Consider the following 12,881-nt stretch of genomic DNA (forward strand, 5'->3'; position numbering starts at 1 on the left):
AGGCTGGTTGCCAGTGTATAAATAAAATATTCTTGAGTATGGCATAAAACACCAATCAATCAGATAAATAAAAGCATCTTTCTAAAATCAATAAAACTCTCAGAATCAGTAAAAATGGGCAAGTTAGTCAAGACGAAATATTAAGGTATGTTAGATATTCTAAATATTTCTTTCTAACTAATGAAATAAATGGCTAACTTACGGTGTCTGGTTTCAGGGGTATATATGAGTTACAACCAAAAGCGTTTCTGGCTGGCAAGAATGTCATTACAGGGCCGAAGTTACGTATCAGTTTACAACCTGATCCAAATCGTCCCGTCCGGTTGGATGTGGATTACGAGGAGAGGGACAGCTACGAGGCAGGTGAAAAACTTACAGGTGGGTGGTATTACTGATGACCAGGAAGAATGTGATCACAGGTGTTGTGTGTTAGTCTTAGAGTTAGTGACCAGGTTTAAAAGGCCAGCTACATTCATGTAAAAATAATAATAATATCTTTAATTATTGCAGGTAACAATTTACAATGAAATGCTTCTTCCCTAAGGTCAAAATAGTATATAGGAGACATGCTGCTTCAGTTGTCATATCTAAATATACAACAAATACAACAACAAAAAGTTTGGTCCTCGTAACTGTTCCATTTTTGTTTTGACCTCTGTTTCCCGTATGCACATTCACAAAGCACAAACCAAGTGTGTGGTAGGTGGCCCCCTTCCCATCAGTGTGGCTCTGCTTTTTTTTGTTGTTTTTTTGTGCAAGTTTTGCATATCTAACCGGGGTTAAAAATTGACTGGGTTTGTTCGTCTTTTTGTCAGATTTTACTGTCCGTGTGATCGGAGAAGATGATAACTTGATGTCTTCTGCCATGGCTTCACATCTGACCATGAAACTTTGGAAGGTGGAGACAGGAGCTCAGTCCGAACCTCCCTCCAGGGTAAGAGACAAACAGTGTAGGAATAAAATCAGTAATCAAGGGATATATGAATAAATCTTTTCCAAATTCCAATACTGGCTGTCGGTCATTTATGGCAAATGACCAAAAATTTCGCCCATGACTAAGTGGCTCCTGCTGCCTGATTCAGATAGTTCTGTTGATCTGAAAAAGGTGTTTTAGGTTTTCTTTAGAAGGTAGAATGAAAACCTACTTAAGAAGTGTTAAGTTTCTGCACCAGAGGTAATATGCTGTGACATCTATTGGCCTGTAAAAAGTCTGTTTTGGCGGTTTGTTTTATTTTTTTTTTTTGGGGAAACGATTAACATTTGGGGTGTTTTTGCGTTCAAATTTTTCTATGGCTAAGGTAAAAAAGTTCTACTGTATCATGTAACCTGTCGAAAAGTTAATTTCACATTTACTGTTTCACAGGCGTCTAAAAGAAGTGCAAAAAAGTTGTTCAGAGTATGGTGAATGTTTGTGAACGTGAGTTTTTAAAGGAAAGAGGTGGCTTTTGTCCATCTGGAACACGGTGAAACAACTGGTTGGTAAATTAATGTCAGCATAGGTTTCCTCACATTTTTCACAAGACACATGATACAGGAGGGCTCCTTTGACCTTCAACAACAAAAGAGTTTGAACTCGAATCTTTGCAGTTAACTAAAAATTGCTTTGGTTTTTGTTTTGTAAAGATCCAAGTGTTACTTAATCCAGTTTCTTCTTTTTTGTTTTTTTTTTTTTTTTTCTTTTTTTTTTCTTGCAGGCAATCTCTCTGAATCCTGATACCAAAGGGAAGAAGAACAATCCAGGGGTGTTTCATTTCTCGTAAGTGTTAATGATAAACTTCACGCTGTTTCATTTCTCGTAAGTGTTAATGATAAACTTCACACTGTTTTTATTTCTCGTAAGTGTTAATGATAGACTTCACGCTGTTTCATTTCTCGTAAGTGTTAATGATAAACTTCACGCTGTTTCATTTCTCGTAAGTGTTAATGATAAACTTCACGCTGTTTCATTTCTCATAAGTGTTAATTATAAACTTCACGCTGTCATTTCTCATAAGTGTTAATGATAAACTTCACGCTGTTTCATTTCTCGTAAGTGTTAAGGATAAACTTCACGCTGTTTCATTTCTCGTAAGTGTTAATGATAAACTTCACGCTGTTTCATTTCTCGTAAGTGTTAACAATAAACTTCACCCTGTTTCATTTCTCGTAAGTGTTGATGATAAATTTCATGCTATGGATGTACGTTACAGTTCTGGACTCCAGGAACTTCTCTTGTTTGATTTTTTTTCATTGAGGCTAAGAACCATACCCTACAGTATATGGCTTTCTGTATTTCACGTAAAATGTGGCCTGTAAAAATGCTGTTTTGATCTTGGGTTGTAAGGTATTCGGAGATAAAATTGCTAACCAATATGAAACTGTTTTCAGAATACTGTATTTCACGTAAAGTTTGATAAAAATACACCTTCAGAAGCAAATAAAGCCCTTAAACTGATCTTTTGGATGCCAACATTTAAGTTTTTCTGATAAGAATTTAGTCAAACTTTACAGAAAACTCCCGAGAAGCCTTTAAGGTGGATGAATCAGTCAGACATGTAAATGCTAAACTTTGGGTGAATTCCGGTAATCATCATTGGGTTTTACTATTGTACAACATTACGATGAATTTATTCTGTGTAATTTGTGTTTGTACATCCACAGGAACATCTCTCTTCCAAATGTGTCTGGCATGCACAACATCATGTGTGTTTACTATGATGGGAAGTATGATCTCTACAGCACTGTGGTATGTATGGGTCCACCGTAATTCTTGAACCTTTTCACAGGTTTGAAAGGTGTTTAGTCCAGCGCATTCTGAAGACATTATTCTGTGTAGACTGATAAAATTATACTTTTTGTGAAGGTCTGGAATTGGCCAATCCAACCAATGTAGTTTTGTCTCCAAAATCAGATTATAAGTGTGCATAAATTGCTGCCTTATTCGGTGCTCAGCACTTAGAGGTTAGAGGAAGGAAATGGGACTGGTTGGCCCGGTGTCGGTATAATGTGACTGGGCAGGGTGTTGAATCTAGTGTCTTCGGCAGGACATTTAAGTAGCGGCAGCACTTTGGCGGCATGACTTTGCCTAGCTACAAAGACACAATAAATGTGCACACACCTGATGACTCGTCACATGACCGAAAAATTGTTAAGTATGACGTAAAAGGGTCTGGAGTTCATTTGAAGATTCTTCATACTCCATTAGGTGCTTGTCTTTTATTAGCTACTTGCGGATCACAGTATCGCTCTCAGTCTGAGTCAGGGAATTTCAGGATTCTCAGTGCCGTGGTGGGAAGGGGTGGGTATTGGACCTGTAACTCGCTATTGACCGGTGGTTTACTCTGTGCACTGCAGCTTCCTTCATCCCTAAAACTAGTTACCATTGTATATAGGGGAAAATATGCGGTGAGATGATGATCAAATGAATGAATAAGTAAATAAATAAATAAGCAATAGATAATCACATCTAATGTCGGATGTTGACTCTAGCCTTCTAAGTAGTAATGAGCATTGAGGGACTTCCAGTGGCTGAGGGGGTTAGCATGCCAGCGCGGTGCAATGACCCAGGAGCCTCCCACCCATGCAGTTACTGTGAGTTCACGGCCAGCTTATGCTGGCTCCCTCTCCAACTGTAGGTGGGAAGGTTTGGCAGCACCTGCAGATGGTGGTGGGTTCCCTCCGGGTTCTGCCAGGTTTCTTACCACCATAATGCTGGCTGCCCTTGTGAAATATTCTTGAGTACGACGTAAAACATCAATGAGATAAATAAATAAATTAATGAGCTTTGAAATTCATTATTAATTTCAGATAGAAATAAATATAGTCCCCAGCAAGGTAATGAAGTTGTCTCCCCTAGAGAACCCAGGAACACCAACGGTGTCCAACACCAGAAGTGCTGCTAGCCGCTGTCTCATTCGGCACCTTCAGCTGGAGATCAGAGTAAGTGTGCTGGCGGTGATTTGCCCACCTTGGCACCGATAAGCTGGCAACTGCACTTGTAAGGTTGCCTCCACATTAAGTTTTCTTTTCAGGTTAAAAGCTTCTCCTCACATGTGGGAAGGTTTGTCAATTGCTTGCCACTGGTTGGTGGTTTTCTCCAGGCTTAGCACATGTAATCTCTGATGTGGTGCAAAGATCATGTTAATATGTGGAAATTTAAAAAAAAGATTGTACCCTAATTCTTCTAATATTGCATTTCTTTACCAGCCTTTTGGAAAAGTAAATATATGAGTATATTGTTCATTAAATGGTCGAACCATGTGAGACAAAATAAACTAAATACCCTCTGCTACAGTTACATGTATAATGGCTAAAAAGAGCAGACCAGGTGTCCCAAAAATTCGAAGAGATAGGATAATTTGACTTTGATGACCAGAGGATTTATTTTAAAGATTGTTTTACATGCCAGTTGTGTGATTTAATTTAATTTACATCATTCTCATTAACGTCTTACGGATCAAACACCATGTTGACATCATGCTGGCTTTGTCTCCTGTTTGACATGTGGATGCAGTCTGTGGATGGTCATAGATTTCCTCTCGCCATTATACTGGCTGCTGTCGTACAAGTGAAATATCCTTGATCATTAAAACACCAATCAAATAAATCATTAAATAAATATATCTATAGGCCTTACACCAATCAAATAAATGAATGAATACCATATTTCAGCAACCTTTTCGCAAGAAGGGGGCAGTAAAATGTACGAAAAAGTTGGGGTTGTGTTCATGACAGGCAAATGGGAAGAGAGAGACCTGCTACAACCACAACATCTGTCGGTCAGCCAGCATAGCCGTTTGCAGATGACTGTTTGGAGGTGGATGACAAATACTGGTCACTCAATATAATATTTACAAGAAATATCAAGTCCAAGACTATTACAGACGACATGTGGTTGGCGTGTTCATTTCTCGATATAACAGTAATCGCATATTCTCTTGCCTGCATCTGTATACGGGAGTATAAGGCGGCTGTCGAGCGCTGGCCACCAAGGACATTTTTGTGTTCATCGCTGGAAAATTCGCACTAGCATATGTCTCTACTTCTGAACAGTTATTCCTTGTTTTACACAGCGTGTATATACAGTTACCATATGTGGCATCTGACTGAACGGTTAGGCAGTTGAATAAATATATGCAGTGTGTGATTCATCAAGTGTAACCAAAACAGTGACTCGAAAGTCGAGAGGCCTAGTCAACGGACTAAACAGAAACTCAAGTTTTGCTTGCCGTGTAGGCTTAATTCATTTCCGATTTTAAACGAATTAAAAAAAATTAATCGACACCAATACAGTAACAGAAATGTTAGACTGACTGTTGTACCGTTTATAGCAATAGAGTTAAATGTGAGGTTGCTGTCACATTCTATCGATCTGCTGAGCTGATAATACTCAACTGTGTATATTAACTCAGACTAAGATTTTGAGTGAAACTTGTCAGCACTGTAAGCCTAAACTCAGATGTGTCAAGCAGTCAGCCCTTGTAGTTATGTAATCCTCAATAACAGAGTGGTTACTATCAAGGCCTAACTCGAAGACATAATTAAATGTTGTAATCATCACTAGTTACATGGCGATATGTAAATTTTTGAACTCGCGACATCTAGGCTATATTTGGCCAGAGGGTTCATAGTCAATCTTTTTTCCAAAGGGTGGGTCAATGAAAATAAGTTCATCTAATTAGACAATGTTGAATTCTGTAAGCTGTCTGTTGTCTGTAAAACAATTTGGCAAACATGACTGTGAATTCACAGAAAATGTGATGAGGAATGGCAACACAATGTTTAAAACTGTTGCAATATAAAGCTGTTAATGGGCATCCAGTTTTACACGTGTGAACACAATGTTCAACCCTGTGCGTTCTGAGTTTATGATCGCCATTTTATGAAATTTCCAAACCATAATGCTGGCCTCCGTCATATGAGTGAAATATTTTTGAGTGCTGTGTAAAATACCACCCATATGTTGGATATATATCTGTAAAAATATGCTCTTCACTTTCGGTGCACACATGAGCTTGGAACAGATAGCCATTTGAGACCTGCCACATCATTGGTCATCTTTTCAGTCACAGCCAATGAAAACATAGGGTTTTAGTATGGCCGTTGATTTAGATTCAGTTGTGAGAGGAAGCCTCTTTTTGTTGCACTGAGCTCTCAAGCAAGGAAAAAAAGCTAATTAGCGGATTTTGTGGAGCACTTAGCAAGTTCACTGTTGTTGGACAGGCGTTGGCATAGAAAGTTTGACCTAGATTTCACTGATTTGAAATCCCTCATTGAGGCGCTCAACATCGTGCGACGGCTGTCATCATACTCTACCACCAATTGATTTATGGCACATCATGGTGGGAATTTTCAGGAATTTCACGAGTTTGTATATTTAATTGGTTAGCTGCGCAGTTTTAAAGGTTAGTTAAACCACTTTACATGGCACCGTTTAGAATTAAGGGTCTACTCCGCAAGTCTTATAACCCTATGAGTGTTGTCTATACCCACACCACCCATCACGCGGTCTGCTGCGAAGTGACCAGTGGTATGAAAACAAGTTAGTCCCCCCTGCTCGCGGCATGGGTTTTTATGTGCGTATAGGTCGGAACAGTGTTGTATAGTTGTGACGCCATGCAGCAAGCTGAACTCGTCTCGGCTGCTTGCGAAAAGGTTGTGGAAATGCAGTAAATAAATAAATAACCATGTTTACATTACATTTAAATTGTGGTAATGGCCAGAGTAGTTGTGTTTATAATTGTGTCACATGATTTTTATTTTACCTAAATCAATTATGCATTAAGTAGTGGTGTGCCTTCTTTTTTTTTTATTCACCAGGATAAGTTTGACAATCCCTGTAGCAGTGATATCTCAGGTAAAGTTAACCTTACAATTAAGAGCAACGATGGCTCCACAGACGTGCCGGTCTTTGTTGGGGGCAACAGCTCCTTGGAAATACCCCTGAACTCTGGGAAAGCAACCCTCCAGGTGAGTGAGGCATCTCTTGAGGAAGACAGAATCAAAGGTGCGCGCACTCCAGGCATAACTGTTAACCAATCATCTGATTGAAGGTTACATATTTCCTTTAGTACATACTAATACTTCCATGTTCTGGGCCAACTTTTACAAAAGTTCGTTAGCGACTTTTTGTTAACAGTTCTCGTGAATCTCGTCACCATATGGCCCAATATCTTGGACAACGTTGTTTATCGTTTGTGTAAAATTGACTATTATACACCATGGCTTTAGAAGTTGTCCATCGTGGGGCTTGGCAAAGCACGGGGCTTGGCAAAGCACGGGGTCTAGCTCTACTGAGTGACCAGGTGTCAATAGACTAGGAAGGTGTCTTTTTCAAACATATTCTGAACTGATTCTTCTCTGTAGAGTGATAAGATTATACGCAAATTCAACCAATGTAGTTTTGTCTCCAAAATCAAGTTAAAAATATGAATAAATTGCACTGAAAGTTTCTCTTTCACATGCTAAAAGTTTGAGGTATTAGGGTAGTAGGGATTTGATGAGGTTGACAGCCCAAGCTTGGTGGCAATAATTTGATTAAAGGTGAAATTTTTTATGTTCTTTGTTTTGCTTTCAGAATGTTTGTATCCAGGAGAATTCTGCAGGTAAAGATGGGGAGGAGTATCAGCTGATCTGTACTGTGGTCAGTCCTAACCACGACAAGAAAAACCCCGTCCCACAGCTGGTCATACCGTTTCTCTTCTACAACGGTGAGTCTCTGTCATGATCTTTAGAGTTGTTCTCAGGGAAATATCAGCTGACCTGTACTGTGGTCAGTCCTAACCACGACAAGAAAAACCCTGTCCCACAGCTGGTCATACCGTTTCTCTTCTACAACGGTGAGTCTCTGTCCAGATCTTTAGAGTTGTTCTCAGGGAAGTATCTGCTGACCTGTACTGTGGTCAGTCCTAACCACGACTAGAAAAACCCTGTCCCACAGCTGGTCATACCGTTTCTCTTCTACAACGGTGAGTCTCTGTCCAGATCTTTAGAGTTGTTCTCCGGGAAGTATCTGCTGACCTGTACTGTGGTCAGTACTAACCACGACAAGAAAAACCCCGTCCCACAGCTGGTCATACCGTTTCTCTTCTACAACGGTGAGTCTCTGTCATGATCTGTAGAGTTGTTCTCAGGGAAATATCAGCTGACCTGTACTGTGGTCAGTCCTAACCACGACAAGAAAAACCCCGTCCCACCTCTGGTCATACCGTTTCTCTTCTACAACGGTGAGTCTCTGTCATGATCTTTAGAGTTGTTCTCAGGGAAATATCAGCTGACCTGTACTGTGGTCAGTCCTAACCACGACAAGAAAAACCCTGTCCCACCTCTGGTCGTACCGTTTCTCTTCTACAACGGTGAGTCTCTGTCCAGATCTTTAGAGTTGTTCTCAGGGAAATATCAGCTGACCTGTACTGTGGTCAGTCCTAACCACGACAAGAAAAACCCCGTCCCACAGTTGGTCATACCGTTTCTCTTCTACAACGGTGAGTCTCTGTCCAGATCTTTAGAGTTGTACTCAGGGAAATATCAGCTGACCTGTACTGTGGTCAGTACTTACCACGATAAGAAAACCCCGTCCCACAGCTGGTCATACCGTTTCTCTTCTACAACGGTGACTCTCTGTCATGATCTTTAGAGTTGTTCTCAGGGAAATATCAGCTGATCTGTACTGTGGTCAGTCCTAACCACGACAAGAAAAACCTCGTCCCACAGCTGGTCATACCGTTTCTCTTCTACAACGGTGAGTCTCTGTCATGATCTTTAGAGTTGTTCTCAGGGAAGTATCTGCTGACCTGTACTGTGGTCAGTACTAACCACGACAAGAAAAACCCCGTCCCACAGCTGGTCATACCATTTCTCTTCTACAACGGTGAGTCTCTGTCATGATCTGTAGAGTTGTTCTCAGGGAAATATCAGCTGACCTGTACTGTGGTCAGTACTAACCATGACAAGAAAAACCCCGTCCCATAGCTGGTCATACCGTTTCTCTTCTACAACGGTGAGTCTCTGTCCAGATCTTTAGAGTTGTACTCAGGGAAATATCAGCTGACCTGTGGTCAGTCCGAACCACGATAAGAAAACCCCGTCCCACCTCTGGTGATACCATTGCTCACCATTTCTCTTGTATAATGATGATTGTCTATTATGAATTAGGTCACAGTAAGTGGTTGGCAGGTGCTTGTTTTGAGCAGTCTTACATTCAGTGAAGGTCACTGCCACTGCATGATATGGGAGTCATGATATAGGTAGTTTACGCTGGGCATTTATCTACCATAATGCCTCAACTTTTTCGCATATGAAAGATCAACTTTCGGTGTGATTTATTAATGCATTTTTTCACTTCGATTTTTGAGACAAACCTATGTTGGTTGGGTTGGCTAATTTCAGGGCTTCAGAGTTTTTATAATAATGCCGTCAGAATATGCTTGAATAAACACTTTGCATGAATATGCTTGAATAAACACTTTGCATGAATATGCTTGAATAAACACTTTGCATGAATATGCTTGAATAAACACTTTACATGAACATGCTTGAATAAACACTTTGCATGAATATGCTTGAATAAACACTTTGCAAAGGTGCGAAAAGGTCAAAAAATTACAGTACAGAACACAACCACAAAGAAATGACTCACATATATATAAATAGATGAATAAATAGATATATGAGATATCTACTCAGACTTGAGGAAATCCATACAATTGCAGTTGTAATCCATGAATGTATGTCAGGGACCATTTATATGGGTAATGCACTCAAAACACTGGCATTAGTTTAAAAATGATAGACTGTGCACTGATGCATGTAAAAATGGATTCATTATGAACTGATAGAGCGTACACAGACCTAGACATCCAGCAAATTTACTCATCCACACTAATAAAGAGGCTATACCATGGACTTGAGATAAAAAATTAGTCAGTAGAAATCCAGTTGCATTTTTTGCCTTTATTTTCGACCCAACTTTTACTTTTCATGACATATCAGTCTCATAAACACATGTTGTAGAAATCTGAAGCGGATGGCGTAGTGACTTCATAAAATATTACAATCATAGTATTATATAAACTCTATCACTAGTATAGGTACAAGCCCGACAAGTGCTCATTGCCATGTTTTAAGTAAATGTCGTAAAATTTTAGTTTTGGTGCACGGATTTCCAGCTTTCTGGTAGTATATCCTACCTTGCAAATAAGCCTTGAAACACTATTTGTGCCACTTAGCCCTGGCTATTAGTTAAGGTCATTTACAATAGATACAAATAGAATGATGAGATCAGATCTTTCAGTTTGGGAAAATTCTCATGCAATCACGTCTTTGCTTTCTCTGGAAAAATCCTGTAACCTGCATTCAAACTCTAGGAAATTTCCTCAGATGTGGGGATAGAGATGATGAGGAAACTCCCAGACATGTGAAGGAATACTCAAACACATTTTAATCTCTAGGTAACATGAAGTGAAATCAGATGTAGTGAAATTGTAAAAGTTGCTCTATGGATTTGCAGGCCTTGTATTTACACTTTGACTTTGTGTAGACAAGCACTTTTCTGAAAAAAAAACAGAAAACAAAAGAAATGTTGGAACAAATCTTAACCTTATGGAGTGATTACATCTACATTGTATTTATATACCTGTCCATAATTTCACTACCAGGAAAATTTAGGTTTTACCTGCCTCACTACAGAACAGGATATTAAAGAAGACATGTTGTAGTGTAGGCAGTCTTTGAATTCAGCATATAAGCTACCTTTTGGGATATATCTATGGCATAATTATGAAAAAGTCTTTGTAAAATTTAGAAAATAAACATTTTTTCTACAGTTTTTTGTTTATAAGAATATTTTTGTTTAAAAGTAGTACTCACCCTGAAACATGGCCAGTTTGTAAGGTGAGATATCCATTCTTGATATGATAACCAGCTGTGCATGGTATGCAAGAGTTGTCTGCTCTTACTGTGAGCAGGTGGAGCTTCCCTTTCTTTCCACCAGAGGGCATTGGGATCGTCATGGTAACCTGCCCATGACAGTCAATGTTGTGGGACGTAGTGAGGTGTAACAATGGGCTTAAGGAGATGATGTTTGAGATTAGCTCATGGTCTTTCCTCCCCTCTTCCAAAGTTTCACTGGGAATCGTCTCCAACTTTCAAAATAAGTACAAGAGATAAAATGACAGGGATTACATTTATCATATTGAGAAAATCAGCTATCTTTTGTTGATGAATTGCGTGTACATTTGTAGTTGAAATAAGCTAAATAATAATAATTTTCAGTTCTTACACATACCTGTACTCGCTTAACGATGCTTAATATAGTTTTAGATAAAACTAACATTAACAGTGGACACCCAAATCTACCTGAAAACACAGCTCAGAAGATCAATAATCTAATCCTGTTTAATTAGTTTTCTGTATTCTACGTATCGCGCGATATTAGAACTGACGATTGCCCCTTCCATGCTGTAAAACAATGTGGTACTGTCGCAAATAGAAATGTGTGTTAAGATTTTTTTTTTCATTTCAATTCATACCTGCATCATAATGTATGCTGGGCGGGCTGCTCCATTTTTGGGTACAACCACCATGACCTTGGGGTCAACAGAGGACATACAGGTTCGACCTTGATGACTGAGAATGAATCTGTCTATGTTTGACCTTGATAATACTGAAGGGGCGGGGCTATAGGGATGCAGGTCAGGTTGTGGGTCAGCATTAAGACGACGCTGTGGGGGAGGGGAATAGCCCCACCCAGGAGAAGGCTCACGCCCTTGGCTCCGCCCATTAGGAGAGTGGGAAGGTTCCGGACACCACATCTCCATGTTAATGGCAGGTCTCCGGAAAGGTGGCGAAAACGCCTGTCTTTTTGATGTAGCCTCTCGTTGATGCCTTTGGGCCGGTGGTGAGACGTCAGCGTGGACGAGGCGTCTTCGTGATGGCGTGGCTGATCGCAGACGCAGTGTGTCATTTACCCTTCTAGTGGGTAAGGGAGACAACTCTTCGTGGCTGACGTCTTTATGAGGCTCTTTCTGAGTGAGACGCCAGAGACCATTCGATGATTTGATGATACTTTTCTTCTTGAAACTAATAAAATAAAAATTAATTTTGTGGAAGTCAAATGTTGACACTTGTCATCTTACAAGGTTTATGGTGAAGGTGTTTGCCATCACCTACACAGTCTTGTTTCATGAACTAAGCAAGAACGTACGAACATTTGCTTGAGAAGAACATTGCTTTCTTAAATGTTTTTTTAAAAGGATTCGTATGCTGTCTTAAAAACCTTGAAAAACAATGAAAATTGCCACCGGGAATTTAAGGCCTTGAATCACGTTGAAAAATGAACAAATAGTATGGTATCCTTGAAAACACCTTGAAAAGAGATTTTTAATCAGGTGCTTCCAGAATATTGTGCCAGTCGGCCTGATCAGCTTACATTGTAGCTATGAGTGGGGTCATAATCAGATGTCATAAGGAAGATGCTTCAGTGGCCGCAGCACTTTGGCGACTAAATTTACCATGTCATGAGTATACACCACTGTCATATGACTGAAATAATGCATGTTACGTATAGTTAAATTCACTGTGCCACAAGAAGACACCACCGTCATATGACTGAAATAATGCTTGTTAAATTCACTGTGTCACGAGAGGACAACACTGTCATATGACTGAAATAATGCATGTTACGTACGGTTAAATTCACTGTGTCACAAGAAGACACCACTGCCATATGACTGAAATAATGCATGTTACATACAGTTAAATTCATGGGTCACAAGAAGACATCACCGTCATATGACTGAAATAATGCATGTTACATACAGTTAAATACACTGTCACAAGAAGACCCCACCACTGTATGACTCCAATAATGCATGTTACATACAGTTAAATACACTGCGTCACAA

At 39.6% G+C, this 12,881-nt stretch overlaps 1 protein-coding gene across 1 annotated transcript in view; it reads left to right on the forward strand.

Annotated features, from left to right (window-relative positions):
* Nucleotides 1-12,881, forward strand: part of LOC135463465 (structural maintenance of chromosomes flexible hinge domain-containing protein 1-like) — a 70,091-nt gene that overhangs the window by 36,834 nt on the left and 20,376 nt on the right. The window contains 8 exon segments of the mRNA XM_064740723.1: nt 218-378; nt 816-934; nt 1,695-1,756; nt 2,641-2,725; nt 3,787-3,918; nt 6,799-6,948; nt 7,556-7,688; nt 8,229-8,462. Of these exon segments, the coding sequence (XP_064596793.1) occupies nt 218-378; nt 816-934; nt 1,695-1,756; nt 2,641-2,725; nt 3,787-3,918; nt 6,799-6,948; nt 7,556-7,688; nt 8,229-8,462 (1,076 nt within the window).

This window comes from Liolophura sinensis, chromosome 3, assembly GCF_032854445.1.
Source record: "Liolophura sinensis isolate JHLJ2023 chromosome 3, CUHK_Ljap_v2, whole genome shotgun sequence".
Classification (NCBI taxonomy): Eukaryota; Metazoa; Mollusca; class Polyplacophora; order Chitonida; family Chitonidae; genus Liolophura; species Liolophura sinensis.